This window comes from Macaca thibetana, chromosome 14, assembly GCF_024542745.1.
Source record: "Macaca thibetana thibetana isolate TM-01 chromosome 14, ASM2454274v1, whole genome shotgun sequence".
NCBI classification, from domain to species: Eukaryota; Metazoa; Chordata; class Mammalia; order Primates; family Cercopithecidae; genus Macaca; species Macaca thibetana.
The window spans coordinates 10,743,074-10,761,885 of record NC_065591.1 but is presented as its reverse complement, the minus strand read 5'-3'; the positions used below and the strand labels follow the sequence as shown (position 1 = coordinate 10,761,885).

Sequence of the window (18,812 nt, the reverse complement as noted above, 5' to 3'; positions counted from 1 at the left end):
CCCCCGGAAGGATGCACCGAGACAACTCCGACAGGTGCGCGCCGACCCGCAGCTGACACCGATGCCCCGCAGCTGACAGAGGTGTGGGCCCCACATCCTCCAGGCTCCTCTCTCGGAAGCAGTAATTCAGGCTCCGAGACAACGAGTCTCCATTAACCAGGGGCTCCCACCCCCGCCCAGCCCCGCCCCGCACTTACAACGAGCGCACGCATCTTCTCTCGCGGTGTGGACCCTCAAGGCCAGGCTCGATTTCGCTGCGTAGATGTCTGAGGCAGGGGGAGCAGGGATTTATTGTCATTAACAGGAAACTGCGTCCCCTGACCCCAGGGGACGGCGGCCTCTGTTGGGGAGGGCGTTCGAGGCGCGCCTCGGAACCCGGGAACAACCACCTCGCTCCCTTTAACAACTTTCTCACCGGGGCCCAGCGGGCGCCCAGGAGGCTGCAGCTGCCAACGGGCGGCTCGGCAGGCTCGTCTACACCCGCCCCATCCAATTTCATCTCTTTCTCGCGGACGGGGAGAAGCATCCCAGGCACCTCGCCCGGCCTTGTAGCACCCTTCGGGGAAGACCCGCTCCACCCACCTTGCAGACTCGGAGGCAGCGCTGCAGCCTCAGCAATTGGACCGGGTCTAATGGCCGCAGTGGCCGGGCCAGCGTGAGGTCACCCGGCCCCTCCCCGCGCCGCCGGCTAATGAGAGCCTCGCAGAGCGCCCGGCCCCAGCCCCGGGGAGACTGCAGGACGCCCGCGTCCCGGGCACCGCCTCTTCCCGCCTCACCTATGCCCTGCGCGCCCAGCATCCAGGAGTGGCACACGCTCGACCTCTACACACGCATCACACTGCAGGGCCATGATCAGTTTACTTTCGCCTTCACTCAAGAATGGGCTTACAGTTTAAAAACTGAAGGAGTTAAAAATATACCACCATGGGCCCAGCGCGGCGGCTCACGCCTGTAATCTCAGCACTTTGGGAGGCCGAGGCGGGCAGATCACGAGGTCAAGAGATGGAGACCATGCTGGCTAACACGATGAAACCCCGTCTCTACTAAAAATATAAAAAAGTAGCCGGGCGTGGAGGCGTGCTTCTGTAGTCCCAGCTACTCGGGAGGCTGAGGCAGGAGAATCACTTGAGCCCGGGAGGCGGAGGTTGCAGTGAGCCGATATCGCGCCACTACACTCCAGCCTGGGTGACAGAGTAAATACCACCATGGCATATTGGCTGTTTTGAATTAAAGGCATTTAAAAATCAGCAGGTGCAAGAAGACCCCTTTTCTGTGTCTTAAAAGCAGATGAAATTCCCATGTTGAAGGACACCTTCCTTATACTAGAAGAAAAAGCAACATCCTTATCCTCAAAGAGGAGACGTTGAGACGGAAAGAATTCGGTAGACCTTGTTGAAATAATTTTTTCATTTTTTACTTTTTTTGATTTTTGTTTGTTTGTTTGTTTTGAGACAGTCTTACTCCCTCACCCAGGTTGGAGTGCAGTGGCTTGATCTCAGCTCACTGCAACCTCTGCCTCCCCGGCAAGCAATTCTCCTGCCTCAGCCTCCCGTGTAGCTGGGATTACAGGCATATGCCACCATGGCCAGCTAATTTTTGTATTTTTTATTTTTGTATTTCACCATGTTGACCAGGCTGGTCACGAACTCCTGGCCCCAAGTGACCCACCTGCCTCAGCCTCTGAAAGGGCTGGGATTGCAGGCATGAGCCACCACTCGGCTCATTTTTTACTTTTTAATTCACAAAAATTGCCATGTATTTGTCATGTGCAACATGTTGTTTTGAAATATGTATACATTGTGGAATAACTAAATTGAGCTAATTAACATATGCAGTACCTCACATACTTCTTTTGTGGTGAGAACACAAACCTCTCCGTAATTTTCAAGAAGAACATAGTACATTGTTATTTACTATAATCACCATGTCGTGCAATAGATCTGGTGAACTTATTCCTCTATTCCTCCTAATGGAAATTTTGTATCCTTTGGCCAACATCTTCTCCACACCCCCCTATTCCCCCCAACCGCCATAACTACCATTCTACTCCCTACTTGTGGGTTCCATTTTTTTAGATTCCATATATAAGTGAGATCACGAAGTATTTGTCTTTCTGTGCCTGGCTTATTTCACTGAACATAATGTTCTCCAGGAAAATAACTCTTATCTGGTAAGCCTCCCCCACATAATTTAGTTGCTTCTTTTTAATTTTAATTTTTATTTAAATAGAGACAAGGTCTCAAACTCCTGGACTCAAGGGATCCTCCCTCCTTGGCCTCCCAAAGTGCTGAGATTACAGGAGTGAGCTACCTGCCTCGCTCTTAGTTGCTTCATTGCACTTACTATTCTTTGTCCAATTAGGTACAGAAGTAACTGACACCAGCTGCTTCTTTGGGTCTTCATTTCCTTATGAGGGCTCCTGTGTTGCAGGACTCAGAGGACTGCAGAGACTAGTATGGGTGAATATAGGAGGATATTTATTTTAAGGTGCGCACCGGCTCAGTGGATTCACATCCAAAAAACTGAGCCTTGAACAAAGACCAAGCAGGATTTTTATAAGCAAACTTACAGAAGCAAACCAAAGGCAGTTAATCATATAATGACAGGTCACATAATCTATAGCATAACTGATGACTTGGCATAACTTGTGGCCTTGCATAGTTGGTGGCCTTGTAGCTGCATTGAAAGAAAAAACAAGAACTGGCTAAATACAGACATTTGTCCTGTTTTTTTCCCCTTTCACCTTTGCTCCGGAGGTGGGGCATCTGGAGCCTGTTCCTTTGGTTTGACTTCTCAAACAGCATTATCTTATAACTGTCCTTGAAGTGAGCTTGCTAGGCAGAGGAAAACTTGCTCTTCTTTTCTTTTTAACTATTGCCTTGCCACATTCTGGGCTTTGGCTTTTACTTTTCTTGGAGTGAATGAATGCAGTACTTATTATTATTATTATTTTTAAATTTCTGCCTCACCTGTGCCAGTAAAACTAGTATTAAAGAAATGTGTATGTTTTTCTCCTGTTAATCTTTTTTTATTTTTTTGAGACAGGGTGATATGGTTTGGATCTGTGTCCCCACCCAAATCTGTCGTCAAATTGTAATCCCCAAAGTTGGAGGTGGGGCCTAGTGGGAGGTGACCGGATCACAGCGGTGAATTTCCCCCTTGGTGCAGCTCTCTGATAGTGAGTGAATGCTCGGGAAATCTGGTTGTTTAAAAGCATGTAGCATCTCTCCACTTTCTCCCTTTCTCTTGCTCCAGCCATGTGAGGTGCTCATTCCCCCTTTTCCTTCTGCCATGATTAAAATTTCCTGAAGCCTCCCCCATGCTTTCTGTACAGCCTGCAGAACCATGAGCCAATTAAACCTCTTTTTTTTTTTTTTTCTTTTCTTTTTTGAGAGGGAGTTTCCCTCTGTCACCCAGGCTGGAGTGCAGCAGCGCAATCTCAGCTAATTGCAACATCTGCCTCCTGGGTTCAAGCAATTCTCCTGCCTCAGCTTCCCAAGTAGCTGGGACTACAGGCATGTGCCACCACGCCCAGCTAATTTTTCTATCTTTAGTAGAGACAGGGTTTCGCCATGTTGGCCAGGCTGATCTCGAACTCCTGACGTCAGGTGATCTGCCCACTTTGGCCTCCCAAAGTGCTGGAATTACAGGCGTGAACCACTGCAACCAACTAAACCTCTTTTCATTTTGAACTACCTAGTCTCAGGTATTTATTTATAGTAATGCAATAACACAGTGTCTCGCTCTGTCACCCAGGGGGAAGTCAGTGGTGAGATCATAGCTCACCACTATGGCCTTGACCTCCTCCCGAGTAGCTGGGATGACAGGTGCCCACTGCACACCTGGCTAATTTTTTTTTATTTAAGAAACAGAGTTTTACTATGTCACCCAGCCTGGTCTGCAACTCTGGGGTCAAGTAATCATCCCACCTTAGCCTCCCAAAGTGCTGGGATTCCAGGTGTGAACCACCACACCTGGCCCTGTTGATCTATCTTGTGTCAATTTAGTCCTTGGGCCCAGCTGAGACCCTAAGAGGATGGAGGTGGGACTCACAAAACTGTATTAAATTTAAAGCCATTCAAAGGCAAGGATCTAGCAGAAAGTGCTTTTAACTATTGGGTCTTAATGCCATCACATATCCCCAAATCCTTGCACAAAACCTAGCACATCGGCTGGGCATGGTGGCTCACACCTGGAATCCCAGCACTTTGGGAAGCCGAGGCAGGCAGATCACTTGAGCTCAGGAGTTCAAGACCAGCCTGGCCAACATAGTGAAACCATGTCTCTACTAAAAATACAAAAATTAGCCACACGTGGTGCTGGGTGCCTGTAATCTCATCCCTGCTACTCAGGAAGCTGAGGCAGGAGAATCATTTGAACTTGGGAGGCAGAGGTCGCAGTGAGCTGAGATTGTACCACTGCACTGCCTGGGCCATACAGCGAGACTCCATCTCAAAAAAAAAAAAAAACAAAAAAAACAAAACCTAGCACACCATAGGCATTCCATGAATGAATGCATGAATGAAGAATGAATGACCAACACAGGCTGTTTCTCTGCACTGGGATATGACTTCACACTAGTAGAACCAGCTCTTGTTCATCTCTGTATTCCTACCACTCCAGTGCCAGTACTGAGTCTTGCAGTTAGGATGCCTGGACCAAATCCTGACCCTTTTACTTATTATAATAGTTGTAGGGCCCAGGCCATGGTTCCTTCTCTGAACCTGTTTGTCTATAAAATGGGGCCTTGGTGATATTGTATAATGTATAAGAATACATTTCCCAGCTGGGTGCGGTGGCTCACGCCTGTAAGCCCAGCACTTTGGGAGGCTGAGGCGGGCGGATCATGAGGTCAAGAGATTGAGACCATCCTGGCCAACATGGTGAAACCCCATCTCTACTAAAAATAAGAAATTAGCCGGGTGTGGTGGCACACAGCTGTAGTCCCAGCTACTCGGGAGGCTGAGGCAGGAGAATCGCTTGAACCTGGGAGATGGAGGTTGCAGTGAGCCGAGGTATGCCACTGCACTCCAGCCTAGGCAACAGAGTGAGACTCTGTCTCAAAATAAAAAAATTTTTTTAAAAAATACATTCCCCAAAGAGAGAGCAACAAATGAAATGATGCTTATAAAGTGCTGAGCCTTCGGATCACGATGTCAGGAGATTGAGACCATCCTGGCTAACACGGTGAAACCCCGTCTCTACTAAAAATACAAAAAATTAGCCAGGCGTGGTGGCGGGCGCCTGTAGTCCCAGCTACTCGGGAGGCTGAGGCAGGAGAATGGCGTGAACCCGGGAGGTGGAGCTTGCAGTGAGCCGAGATCGTGCCACTGCACTCCAGCCTGGGCGACAGAGCGAGACTTCATCCCAAAAAATATATAAAATAAAATAAAAATAAAGTGCTGAGCCCGACGTCTGGCACGTGGTAAATCCTCGCACAACACATGGTGGCTGTTACTAACATGAGAATAGGTATGTGCCCATCAGCATCACATGATCTTCACCACCTTTCTGACAAGGAGAGTCAGAGGCAATAAAAATACCAGAGTTTTATGTGCCTTATCACTCATCAAACAAATTACAGAGCATGCTGAGCCAGGGACTGACTGTAAGGTCATCCAAACCCAGGATGGACAGGTTCAGTTTTGAGGCAGCCAGGCTGACTTCTGCCTTTCCTCACCCTCTGCTTCCAGAAGCTCCCAGATGTCACCTCCCTTATCTTTTCTTTTCCTGTCACTGTGCCAGAAAAAAAGCAAAACAAAACAAAACAAAACAAAAAATCATACTGGGAAGGGGGAGCAGTACTGACGGCTATGTATTTTTACTTCTCACACAATTCTCAAAAGAGGAGCTCTCTAAGAAAGGCCCCGGGACTTACTAAGAAACTGCCCCATGATGCCAAGCTATCACCAACAAGGCGGTCCTTATCCCCCGCACAGAGCAGGCGAACAGGTGGACTGTAATGCCAGGATCCAACTAGCGTCCAACTCCAAAGCTTCCAGGCTTTTCTGCATAGCACGGCTATGAAGCCCCATTCCTCTTGTGACAAGGGGGAATCTATTATTTATGTATGTATGTATGTATGTATTTTTTTATTTATTTTGAGACAGAGTCTTGCTCTGTCTCCCAGGCTAAAGTGTTGGAGTGCAGTGGCACGATCTCAGCTCACTGCAAACTCCGCCTCCTGGGTTCAAGCGATTCTCCTGCCTCAGTCTCCCAAGTAGCTGGGATTACAGGCCCGCGCTACCACACCTGACTAATTTTTGCATTTTTAGTAGAGATAGGGTTTCACCATGTTGGGAGGCTGAAGCGGGTGGATCACATGAGGTCAGGAGCTCGAGACCAGACTGGCCAACACGGCGAAACCCCGTCTCTACTAAAAGTAAAATAAACTAGCTGGGCGTGGCAGCGGGCGCCTGTAATCCCAGCTAATCGGGAGGCTGAGGCAGGAGAACTTGACCCAGGAGGCGGAGGTTGCAATGAGTCGAGATTGCACCACCGCACTCCAGCCTAGGCAACAGAGCAAGACTCCGTCTCAGGAAAAAAAAAAAAAAAAAAAAAAAAAAAAAATTCCAGAACCTTTAACCTGGGAAATGTCCAGGTTTTATTTCTCTCATTGTTCAATGGCCATTGTTAACTGGAATTGGTTATCTGTAGTGGATTATTTGTTTTGGTCTGCCCAGCAGTCTCATTTGGTGACTCCGTGTGGTTCTGGTGGAGCTGTCAGTCATAGTACGTGGTCATCACTCTGACAACAGGCACCTACAACCTAGGTCTGGCTGGTTATGATGCCTCAGCCCCCAGGCTACAGTGTTGACCATGGAAGGAGCATGACTCAAGCCAAACAAATCAGAAGCCTTCTCTGGGATGCAGATATACACACCTATTTTTTCACAAGTAGCTCAAAAAAAAAAAAAAAAAAAAAAAAAAAAGCCTCTTTCCTCAGGGTACATTAAAGTGGGATGATATAAGACTGGAACTATTGGTGCCTGTCCTCCCCTGGAGCATGGAGGAAACCTATCTGCAACAGCAGATAAATAAGTCACTGATGACAGACTGGATTAAGAAAACGTGGCACTGCCGGGCGCGGTGGCTCACGCCTGTAATCCCAGCACTTTGGGAGGCCGAGGCGGGCGGATCACAAGGTCAGGAGATCAAGACCACAGTGAAACCCCGTCTCTACTAAAAATACAAAAAAAAATTAGCTGGGCGCGGTGGTGGGCACCTGTAGTCCCAGCTACTCAGGAGGCTGAGGCAGGAGAATGGCGTGAACCCAGGAAGCGGAGCTTGCAGTGAGCCGAGATCACGCCACTGCACTCCAGTCTGGGCGACAAAGCGAGACTCTGTCTCAAAAAAAAAAAAAAAAAAAAAAAAAAAGAGAACGTGGCACATATACACCATGGAATACTATGCAGCCATAAAAAAGGATGAGTTCGTGTCTTTTGTAGGGACATGGATGCAGCTGGAAACCATCCTTCTCAGCAAACTATCGCAAGAACAGAAAACCAAACACCACATGTTCTCACTCATAGGTGGGAATTGAACGAGATCACTTGGACACAGGAAGGGGAACATCACACACCGGGGCCTATTGTGGGGAGTGGGGAGGGGGGATAGCATTAGGAGATATACCTAATGTAAATGACGAGTTAATGGGTGCAGCACACCAACATGGCACATGTATACATAGGTAACAAACCTGCACTTTGTGCACATGTACCCTAGAACTTAAAGTATAATAATAAAAAGAAAAAAACAGGTCACTGAACACTGAAATAAGAGCCCTGTTGACATTTGAGTTCCTCCAGTGCCTGATACCAGTTTTACCCCATATGTCCAATTACAAGAAACTTTTTCCCAGTTAACAAATTTTTCCTTCTTTGATTAAGCTAATTAGAGTTGGACTTGTCTTTTGCAAAGTGATATACGATAATCAAAAGCAAGAATGTCAATGCGCCAAAGACAAGCCAGCTTGCTTAACTGCTCCCCATCCATACAGGACTGCATTCCTCACCCTGGTCTTTCCTTCTCCCCAGTTTATGCTGATGAGAGCGTCTACCCTGATGGTGGCACTCAAGTCCTGAATCTTTGTTTTCATCATACTCTTCACATCATCAGCCTTGAGTTTGCCCCTTCCCTACTAAACTGTGATGAACTCAAGGGCAGCACCTGACATACGGTAACAACCAGGGATGGATGGGGTGGTTGGATGGAGAAATGCTGTTGATCCCACCCAGTGTTTCCAACTAGGGAAGAAATCTTTTTACTGTAGGGCTAAATGGGGTATGTCTAGCTATTTGTCATATTTGAGAAATTCAATTCAATCTCCCCACTGTGTCCAAGGTCATCAGTGAAAGAGAAAGCTTTCAGCAGAGATTTAGGTTCCCTGGCCCCACCCCCAAAGAGAAACTATTTAATCAGCTGGCTCCAGATGGGGCAACTAAATGAAAGTGCTACAAATTCAGAGGTCTTCACAAGTCCATGTTACTGTAAATAAAATTTGCACTTATTTTTTGAGAGACAGGGTCTTGCTGTTGCCCAGGCTGCCATTCAGCCTCGAACTCCTGGGCTCATGTGATTATCCTGCCTCAGCCTCCAGAGTAGCTATGACTACAGGTGCGCACCATCATGCCTGGCTTTTTTTTTTTTCCTTCAGAGACAGGGGTGGAAGGTGTCTCCATATGTTGCCCAAGTTGGTCTCAAACTCTTAGGCTCAAGTGATCATCCTGCCTCAGCCTCCAGAGAAGCTAGGACTACAGGTGGGCACCACTATGCCTCGCTAATCTATTTTGTAGAGACAGAGGTGGAAAGTGTCTCCATATATTGCCCAAGTTGGTCTCAATTTCCTAGGCTCAAGCATTTCTCCCACCTCAGCCTCCCAAAGTGCTATGATTATAGGAGTGAGCCACCACACCTGGCCCTTGTGCTCACTTTTTTTTTTTTGAAACGGAGTCTCGCTCTGTCGCCCAGGCTGGAGTGCAGTGGCCGGATCTCAGCTCACTGCAAGCTCCACCTCCCGGGTTCACGCCATTCTCCTGCCTCAGCCTCCCGAGTAGCAGGGACTACAGGCGCCCACCACCTCGCCCGGCTAGTTTTTTGTATTTTTTAGTAGAGACGGGGTTTCACTGTGTTAGCCAGGATGGTCTTCATCTTGTGACCTCGTGATCCGCCCGTCTCGGCCTCCCAAAGTGCTGGGATTACAGGCTTGAGCCACCGCGCCCGGCCCTTGTGCTCACTTTTAAGCAACCCCGCCAACAACAGAGCCTTCTCCAGGACTATGCTAGTAAGATACTAGTTCAGTATCGTTTTGTAAGACAGAGAAAGCTTACTCAAACCACATTGCCACTATCCCGTCAGAAGTCTTACTCACTTTGCCAAGCCAAACTCTATTTCACATAACCTCCCATATTAAAAAAAAAAAAGAGAAAGAAAACACAGATAACATGGTGTTGTGATCTTTATTCCATTAAATGATCTTACAAATTGGAGTAAAACAGAAACATGCTTTTAATATACTAATAGCATAATCTCATCTCATTGCACTTTTTAAAAACTATATTAAATTTCAAAGCCACTCAAAGGCAAGGGTCTAGCAGAAAGTACTTTTAACAAATCATTTTTTTAAATAAAAAAGAAACCTGAGGAAAATTTATGTATGTACAAGATTAGTATTAACTCCTTTAAGGCTTACATCCATGACAGCATGTATCTAATTAGAAAGCTTTGGGAATCAATGCTACCTTCCCTTGCTCATAAAAACACTATATTTAAACTTTAGTCCTGGCACACAAAATTCCTCTCCAAAGAAAAATGTCTTTCAAAAAACCCTTCTGTCCCTAGATCTGTTTTGCAAAGCTTCTGATATGGGGTACTTAGGTCGCTAATGACAGAAATTAGGATCTTGTCTTCCTTCTTGTTCATTATTTTTATTTGTGGCTTAAGGTTTCACCTGTATGTGAAAGATTTGGGGATTGAAGTCACAGTGCTGAATTTTACTTTTTAAAAGAAAAACTATGAAAAAGTGCTTTTAAAAAAACCCTAGTTACATCTGTTAGAAAATAGGATACTTGTACATTCGTTTTTCAGAGAAGGCACTATGACAATGGAGAAAAACAGCTTTAAGGAGCTTAATCCTCTGAATTAAAGGCATCCTTACTACTTCTAAACACATAAAACGCCTGGGACTGTACTGGCAAGAGACCACCTATTCTAAACCTCAGGTACAAAGTGTCCACTTGCCTCCAGACAATACAGAATTGTACTTTCTCCTTGGTACTTCCCATTCGATGAAGCAGTCTCTCTCTGTGGGCTCTGAACCACTATTTATAAAAGTGATGACTCCAGGACCACAGCCCATACCACCTGAGGCAATCCCTGGGTACGAAGCTGGGAATCTGAACTTTTTAAACAAGCCTGCTAGGTAAGTCTTATGCACTCCAAGGTAGATGAGAACCACTACCCAAAACATAGCTACAACAGGACTTACAACATAAGAAAAGTGATTTGACTGCAAATATTCTTTTACAATGGGCTTCTTGTCATTTTTAAAAATTAATCACACAAATAGTTTGTACTTTCATAACTGAAGCTTGTCTTCATTCTGCCCTTATCCCTTGACTAGAATTGTTAGATCAAAAATGTGTAAGCCAGAATGACACAGCCATGTTGACAACTTGAGATGGAACATCAAATCATCCTAAATTACATTTCAATAGTTCTAGGAAAGAAAAAAGTTCTATGAAGACTTCCATGTAAGTTACATCATTTTTTAAAAGAACCTAGGAAAAAAATTAAAACTGTTTTATTGCTTTTACATGGACTTGACTCAACCTACTTAATTTTGCTATAACTCATACATACTTATCCAAACTCACCCTATCCAAGGCACCATTTTACAAGCCAGGTAGAACACTGTGTGTGATCCACTAATGAAACTGATCACCAGTACAAGGCAGTATAATGTGTCTGTTTGACCAAAGCGCTTTACTTCATGTAAGAGAAAAAATAAAGCAAAACAAGCCCAGGTTCCAGGGGCTCACGCCTGTAATCCCAGCACTTTGGAAGGCCAAGGCAGGCAGATTACCCGAGGAGTTGAGACCAGCCTGGTCAACATGGTGAAGCCCTGTCTCTACTAAAAATACGAAAATAAGCCGGGTGTGGTGGCACATGCCTGTAACCCCAGCTACTTGGGAGGCTGAGGCAGAAGAATCACTTGAACCCAGGAGGCAGAGGTTGTAGTGAGACAAGACCACACCACTGCACTTCAGCCTGGGCGACAGTACAAGAGTCCATCTCAAAAAAATAAAATAAATAAAGCGAAACACAGGCAATTTTACCAAGTATAAAAGAGGTGTTAAAACATAAACTTCCACAGAACATTTCTTGTTATACTATGAAAATAAGGCATGACTCAGCTGGGCGGGGTGGCTCACGCCTGTAATCTCAACACTTTGGGAGGCTGAGTGGGGTGGATCACCTGAAGTCAGGAGTTTGAGACCAGCCTGATCAACATGGCAAAACCCCACCTCTAGTAAAAATACAAAACTTAGCCAGGCGTGGTGGCGTACATCTGTAGTCCCAGCTACTCAGGAAGCTGAGACAGGAGAATCGCTTGAGCCCGGGAGGTGGAGGTTGCAGTGAGACGAGACTGCACCACTGCATTCCAACCTGGGCGACAGAGCGAGACCTCTGTCTCAAAAACTAAAATGAAATAAGATAAAATAAGGCATGACTCTGAAAGTGTTTTATCGTACACAGTAGTTTCATTTTATCTACGAGTCAATCTTACAGAAAGATTTCTCAATGAAAGAATGAAAACTCTGATTCTACCATTTGTACTATAAGCAGCTCACTGAAATTATTTTTTCAAATTATCAACATTTATCCTGAAATATTTTAATAGAAAATTTTGGAAGCCTCCTTTTATATATTCATAGGAATGAGTTCCATATATTGTTACGATTGTGTAAAATTAAAAATGACTGCATGGAAAGTGGTAGAGCAACAGACACGACACAAACACACAGTCTGAGCATCTGAACCACAAGTAAAAGGTGAAAGAAGTAAAAGAAATTATTTGTAACCTGGTTATAAATCTCCCCAGGATGATTTATAGCCAGCAATGATAATGCATCTTTCATTGAAAAAGCTGATATAAAATCATCAATTTACTGTTGAGAGAAAAGAGGCCAAAGAAAACTCTTCAGAACCCTCACTGAGAAAACTTTATAAACAATTTCCAGAAGCAGAAGAAGAAGAAAAAAAAAAAGGTGAGGGGGACTTCATCTGGATAATTAAACCAAGGTTTCTTTATAAGACCAAAACAGAAATGGTGAATTTAAATAGTAACTGATCTTAAGATTTCATTAAATCACAGATTATCACTTTTTTAAAAGTGACCTAATACTTTAGTATGAGTTTTCGACACATCACCCCTTCTTACCATTAAATTTTTTGACAGTTATTCTGAAATCTATAAATTTACTTATAGAATGTATTAAAAGCTAAGTATCTCAATATTTACAGAGTCTGCTAATAGGTATGAACTTTCAGAGAGATAAGAGGTCACCTGAAAATGCACCAACATTTCAGAAGCAAGCTTTCAAGTTAACAGTCAAAGCTTGGCATCACTGATAAATGCAAGTAAACAAGCTGGCATTTTTCTAAAGTGTAACAGCAAGTGAATAAAATAGCAAGAACTATTTGCAAGATGGCATATAAATATGAGACATAGTATGCTGGGAATTTAGGACTTATAGAAATACTTCAGTGGTAAAATGTCAAAAGAAAATTATTTGATAAATTACAAGCAAAAAGGGACTTTCTTTTTTTCTACCTTCCATTCATACTTAATGTATATAAAGTTTACACTCAGATCTTACCTTCATCTATATAAAATTTACACTCTTACCTCCCTCCCATAACAAAAGTTAAATTATCTCAGAAATTAAGGCTTATATACCTGAATGTTTATATAAATACTTGCAGGCAAGTTTTAAGTTTTAAAATCCACAATAATTCCAAAAGGAAAAGCAACTAACAGATAAAACTTTATCTCCTAATCAAGGTAAACAGAAAAAAAGAACTCTTAGATACTTCTAGATATTGTTTATATTTGGGTAGGACTTTGCTCCTTGCTAAGCCAACGCTATCTTAAAGCTACCAGACTAGCCAAAGTAAAATTAAATAGATAATTCACTAAATAAAATGGGTTAATTTTAGCTTCATTATTAAGAACATCAGACAGGGCAGAGAATGCAAATTAACATTCTGAGTAAAGACCTTAAATCAGGTTATTTATTAATTGCTGCTAAGCCACATGAATTATGAAATTAGACATCAATTAAAGGCAGTAATATTTGATAATATCTTCCCTCTAATCTTTAATAAAGTTCTGTTCTTATGCAGAACTCTCAAAAACAAATCCCCTCAAATGACAATTACAAGACTTGTGTATAAAATACATACATATGTAAACCTACAGTGAACCTGACCAAGGCACAAGTTCAAGTGACTTATCAGAGGTCACATGGTTCATTTAAACTTAGCTTTTTTCTTAAAGTATCTATCTCATTCCTTTTATTATGAGCCACCCTGGCTTTTCAAGGCACGTTTGCCTCTTTTTCTAGAAAGAAGCTATAGGGACCAAAAAAAAAAATAGAGCAAATTGCAACAAAACTGTCAATCTACTGGGTAAAAACCTCACATTTCAGAGTATGGTATATTTAAATGTGACACGATTTTTCCACAATAGGCAATAGGATTCCCTATTGTAAATTTTTTAAAAGTGTAATGACATCATTTTCAGTTAGTCTTTAGTTCTGAAGTTTCTCCAAGTTTTGTAAACTTTTAAAAAAGGAATCCTTCTTGGCTGGGCACGGTGGCTCACGCCTGTAATTCCAGCACTTTGGGAGGCGAAGGCGGGTGGATCACAAGGTCAAGAGATGGAGACCATCCTGGCCAATATGGTGAAACCCCGTCTCTACTAAAAATACAAAAAAATTAGCTGGGCATAGTGGCATATACCTGTAGTCCCAGCTACTAGGGAGGCTGAGGCAGGAGAATTGCTTGAACCCGGCAGGTGGAGGTTGCAGTGAGCCAAGATTACACCACTGCACTCAAGCCTGGTGAAAGAGTGAGACTCCAACTCAAGAAAAAAAAGAAAAGAAAAAAGGAATCCTTCTCAAAAGAGTAAAGTATAAAAGAAATGACAAGTTTCACCCCAAAAATGGCATCTTTCATGAGGTTATCCTCCAACCCCTCCCCATCGTGTCTGCAAAATCAGGGAATCAATCTTAAAAGGCACTAAGTGGCACATAAAGAACTTAAAAGCTGCATTTCCATTTTCCTCTCGCTTCCTCCTCCATAAAGTGCACAAAGCAGAGTAATATGAAAATAGACACAGGCTTGCATCTATAACAGCAAGGAAAAGAAATGCTTCCAAGAGAAATGGAAGTGTGTTTAATAATCAGAAACCACAGGAGAGGTCTGCTCATTTATTACAGGGCCATGTTTTAGCTCTTCCTGGATGGTCTCAGATCTGCCATTCCTCTAGATATGAACCTGTGGCCGTGGCAGAAACCCAGAAATCAGTAGGGGTTCGTTTTTTTGTTTGATCTTCATGTTAAGATGCTATTGAGCTTTTTTAACCTGGGGTGGTCTTCCAACAACTGCATCCCTCACGGTGGCCTGAGTGGAATTACCGATATGAGAAGAAGCCTGCAAAAGTCCATTTATTCAACATGTAAGTTAATAAAATACAACACAGCAACAAGAAAGTAAGTCCTTAACCTTTCAAAAACCTGTCTCCATCATCAGCATGTTACAGAAAGCACTGTAATGAAAATGCAGGGATACAGGGAAGCTGTGGCAGGAACTAACTCCCAAGAGAGCCAGGGGAACATCTGCTCTGTGGCTGGGGTAGGATAGGCAGCTCCTGTGGCTTCACAAGCTGCTAACCCAACTAATCTGTTCATGTTACTCAGAAAAACAAATGTATCATCTCAAAGATGTACAAAATTTGACCATGTCAATGTCCAAGAGCTACTGGGTTAGTCGGGTGTGGTGGCACTCGCCTGTAACACCAGCTGCTTGGGAGGCTCACTTGAGGCGGGAGGATCACTTGAGCCCAGGAGTTTTAAGTTACAGTGAGGTAAGATACCAGCCTGGGTGACAGAGCAAGACCTCGTCTCCAAAAAGAATTTTATAAATAAATAAATAAGCAACCCAATAAGTAAATAAGCAAGTCACTGGCTTTTGGAAGATTTTTAAATAAAAAGAGATACCATCCCTTTCCTAATCCAGTAGGACTCAAAACCGAACATTTTTCGTTAAGTTCATAATTTTTTCAAAGCTCTTGATTTTCAGTGAAATAAATCTGGGGGCGGGTGAAAAGGGAGAATCACATAAAAATTATGTCTGAAGAGTATGTAATTAGAAGTTGCCGGCCAGGTACGATAGCTCATGCCTATAATCCTAGCACTTTGGGAGGCCGAGGCGGGTGGATCACCTGAGGTCAGGAGTTCAATACCAGCCTAGCTAACACGGCAAAATGCTATCTCTACTAAAAAATACATAAAAATTAGCTGGGTGTGATGTCGGGCACCTATAATCCCAGCTATTCTTCGGAGGCTGAGGCAAGAGAATCTCTTGAACCCAGTGGACAGAGGTTGCAGTGAGCCATGATCACACCATTTCACTCCAGCCTGGGCAAAAGTGTAAAACTCTGCCTCAGGAAAAAAAAAAAAAAAGTTGCCAAAGGGAAACACAATCAGTATGTCTAAGTTGCAATGTTTTTGCATTAAAGGGCTATTTCTGGGCCGGGCGCGGTGGCTCACACCTGTAATCCCAGCACTTTGGGAGGCCAAGGCAGGCGGATCATGAGGTCAGGAGTTCGAGACCAGCCTGGTCAACATGGTGAAACCCTGTCTCTATTAAAAATACAAAAACTAGCGGGCCATGGTGGCACACACCTGTAGTCTCAGCTACTTGGGAGGCTGAGGCAAGAGAATCGCTTGAACCTGGGAGGCTGACATTGCAGTGAGCCAGGATCATGCCATTGGACTCCAGCCTGGGCAAGAGAACAGAGCGAGACTTTGTCTCAGAAAAAAAAAAAAAAAAGAAGGTTGGGGGGGCCTTTTTAGGCATGGAAACAAAATATTAAGAATAAATATTAATATCCTAAAGGATGATAAAACATAAAGTCTATCAGAAAACGAAGGCCAAGGGAGTGGCCATTGTCTCATGTCTTTGCTATGAAATTCTTCCAAACTAAGATATTTCACAACAGAAGCACAAATATCTGCCCATTATCAACCCTTAGGCTCTTCAGCAGCACCACTTACCTGCTCCAACACATATGCGGCACCAAAATCAATAGCTCCGCCCAGCTCACGATATTGACCAGAATACCTGATGTAGCCCCAGGTGAGGAGCGCTATTAACAGTAGTCCAACCATACAGTTGAACAACTGGGCTACAACCTCAAGACCTATGAAGCCAGTGAGGCCTGAGGCTATGTACAAAGCTACAATGCCCGTGAACAGCACTGCAGGGGTTCGGAAGGTGCTGAAGACGTTCTTGCTACCATTGTGCTTGCAGAAGTTCTCATATAATTCCTTGATTTCCTCCTCCAGCTCCTGCTGGTAACGAAAGCTGAAATCCTTCCCACCCATCTTCTTGGTCTTCTTAAAATGGTCCAGAGCAAGTTGTTTGAATTCACAGTGCTTCTCCTCTAGAATGTCTGGGGACAAATAAGGTTTCTCTCCCCCACAAACCTAAGAAGAACAAAGACACGATATGTTAAAAGATCTCTTCAAAAACAACTGCCAAATAAAACATGAAAAGATAATGAAGGGATTAGAATGTTTTAAGATGTTAACAATATATTAATAAGTTAACTTTTAAAAGATGACTAAGACCAATAAAGTCTAGTTTCACTTCCTCTGAAAAACACACTTAAAAAACCAGGGTGATAATATTAATTGGAAAGAGCAGTGACATTGGGCCAGGCACAGTGGCTCACGCCTGTAATCCCATCACTTTGAGAGGCTGGGGCAGGCAGACCACTTGAGGTCAGGAGTTCGAAATCAGTCTGGCCAGCATGGTGAAACTCCGTCTCTACTAAAAATACAAAAAACATTAGCCGGGCGTGATGGCAGGCACCTGTAATCCCAGCTACTCAGAAGGCTGAGGCAGGAGAACCGCTTGAACCCGGGAGGCGGAGGCTGCAGTGAGCCGAGATCGTATCACTGCACTCCAGCCAGGGTGACAGAGTGAGACTATGTCTCAAAAAAACAAAACCAAACGGTCAACTTCTGGGGGACCCAGGTGAGAAAGGCCCACCTATGTCCTGGTTGAGGGTCTTCAGGGTTCTTTGGGACCCAAGGATTCCTGAAATCATGGATCACGCACATACGCTTTGAGACATGCTTTTTTTTTTTTTTTTTCTGGAAGCCCTGCGACTTCCCTAAAAATTGAATGAATTATAGAACAGACCTATGACCAATGGTGGCAGAGTCTACACAGAACTATGCTTCGTGGTGTTCTGGGGAAACCTTTCGACTTGCTGGCTATACTATTCAGTATGGCTGTATAGCTCACTGTGCTTTTGAATACGTTGGTGGTGTTGTCATGTGTTCTGGACCATCAGTGGAGCCTACAATTCAAAATTCAGATATTGTCTTTGAAGAAAATCTTAGTCAACATTTTTATAGTATCCAAAGAGGTGACTGCAAAAAGCCCAAGTGATCCAAAATCAAATATTTGTAAAAGAGTAACTGGTTTGGAAGGAGACAAAATCCTCACCTCTAGTCCATCAGATTTCCTTAAAAGCCACAGTTATGCCCCAGTGGGTCATGTCTGGTCAGAAGGTGATAATCTACAGAATTCTACAGATTCCAGGTACTATGGACCTACTCCATGTGAACTAATAAGAGCACGAATCTTCTTATTTGGCCTCTGAGTGATTTTGGATTTTTATGTGCCAGCCTTAATGGCCACAGATTTTCTGATTATTAGTAAGCATTTATTCTTTTGACTTGATTACTGTCTCCTGTTCGTGTGAATTTATTACTCCCACTGAAACCATGTACTTACCAATAAACTATTTGCTATTCAAACAAAACAAAACAAAAACAAACAAAAAAAGAAATGGTAATAATTAGAAGGCCCCCGTTACCAGGACAACCTGAATATAACTTTGTTGCCTCACCACTTAAAGATACATTAAGTAGGATCAAGTTGGGCTTCTGAAGTCCGCAACAATGCCCAGACAGGTTATAGATATTTCAGAATGAGGCATATGTCCCACGTACCTCTTCCATGTTGTTATAATAAATGTCCTTGGCAGAGGCTGCAGCTGCTAAGTTGTTGGCTTCAGCAGTGGCCTTTTAAGAGAGAAAAACATGAACTATAAATCCTTCCTCTTTTAACATTCCTCCACAAATGACCTAATAAAAAATCTTCTCTATTCCCCATTCTTCCTATTTTTCTAGATTTCCATATAGTTCAACTGATGAAATAAAATACTTTCTCTGCCAAGTTTTCTACCCAAAAAAATGGTAGAAGTTCATATACATAGAAATACGTATTCTTATACATAAGAATCTTTAGCAAAAATTAAATCTCCAAAATTCAAGGAAAATATTTCATTGCATCAATTTATTTTTTAATTGTTTAAATTTTATTTTTTTGAGACAGAGTCTCACTCTGTCACCCAGGCTGGAGTTCACTGGTGATCTCAGCACACGGCAACCTTCATCTCCTGAATGCAAGCCATCCTCCCGCCACTGCGTGCCACCACGCTTGGCTAA

At 43.5% G+C, this 18,812-nt stretch overlaps 2 protein-coding genes across 3 annotated transcripts in view; both read right to left on the bottom strand.

Moving 5' to 3' along the window:
* PLAAT3 (phospholipase A and acyltransferase 3) overlaps nucleotides 1-18,812 on the bottom strand; it is a 369,991-nt gene that overhangs the window by 35,206 nt on the left and 315,973 nt on the right. Inside the window, exons 2-3 of the mRNA XM_050757335.1 lie at nucleotides 583-616; nucleotides 198-266 (exon numbers count right to left, since the gene is read on the bottom strand). Coding sequence (XP_050613292.1) covers nucleotides 198-212 — 15 coding nt within the window. The 5' untranslated portion in view covers nucleotides 213-266; nucleotides 583-616. The remainder of the gene's footprint in view (nucleotides 1-197; nucleotides 267-582; nucleotides 617-18,812) is intronic.
* ATL3 (atlastin GTPase 3) overlaps nucleotides 9,440-18,812 on the bottom strand; it is a 50,567-nt gene continuing 41,194 nt past the window's right edge. For both annotated transcript variants that reach the window (XM_050757197.1, XM_050757199.1), the window contains exons 11-13: nucleotides 18,315-18,386; nucleotides 16,344-16,775; nucleotides 9,440-14,718 (exon numbers count right to left, since the gene is read on the bottom strand). In XM_050757197.1, coding sequence (XP_050613154.1) covers nucleotides 14,632-14,718; nucleotides 16,344-16,775; nucleotides 18,315-18,386 — 591 coding nt within the window. In that variant the 3' untranslated portion in view covers nucleotides 9,440-14,631. The remainder of the gene's footprint in view (nucleotides 14,719-16,343; nucleotides 16,776-18,314; nucleotides 18,387-18,812) is intronic.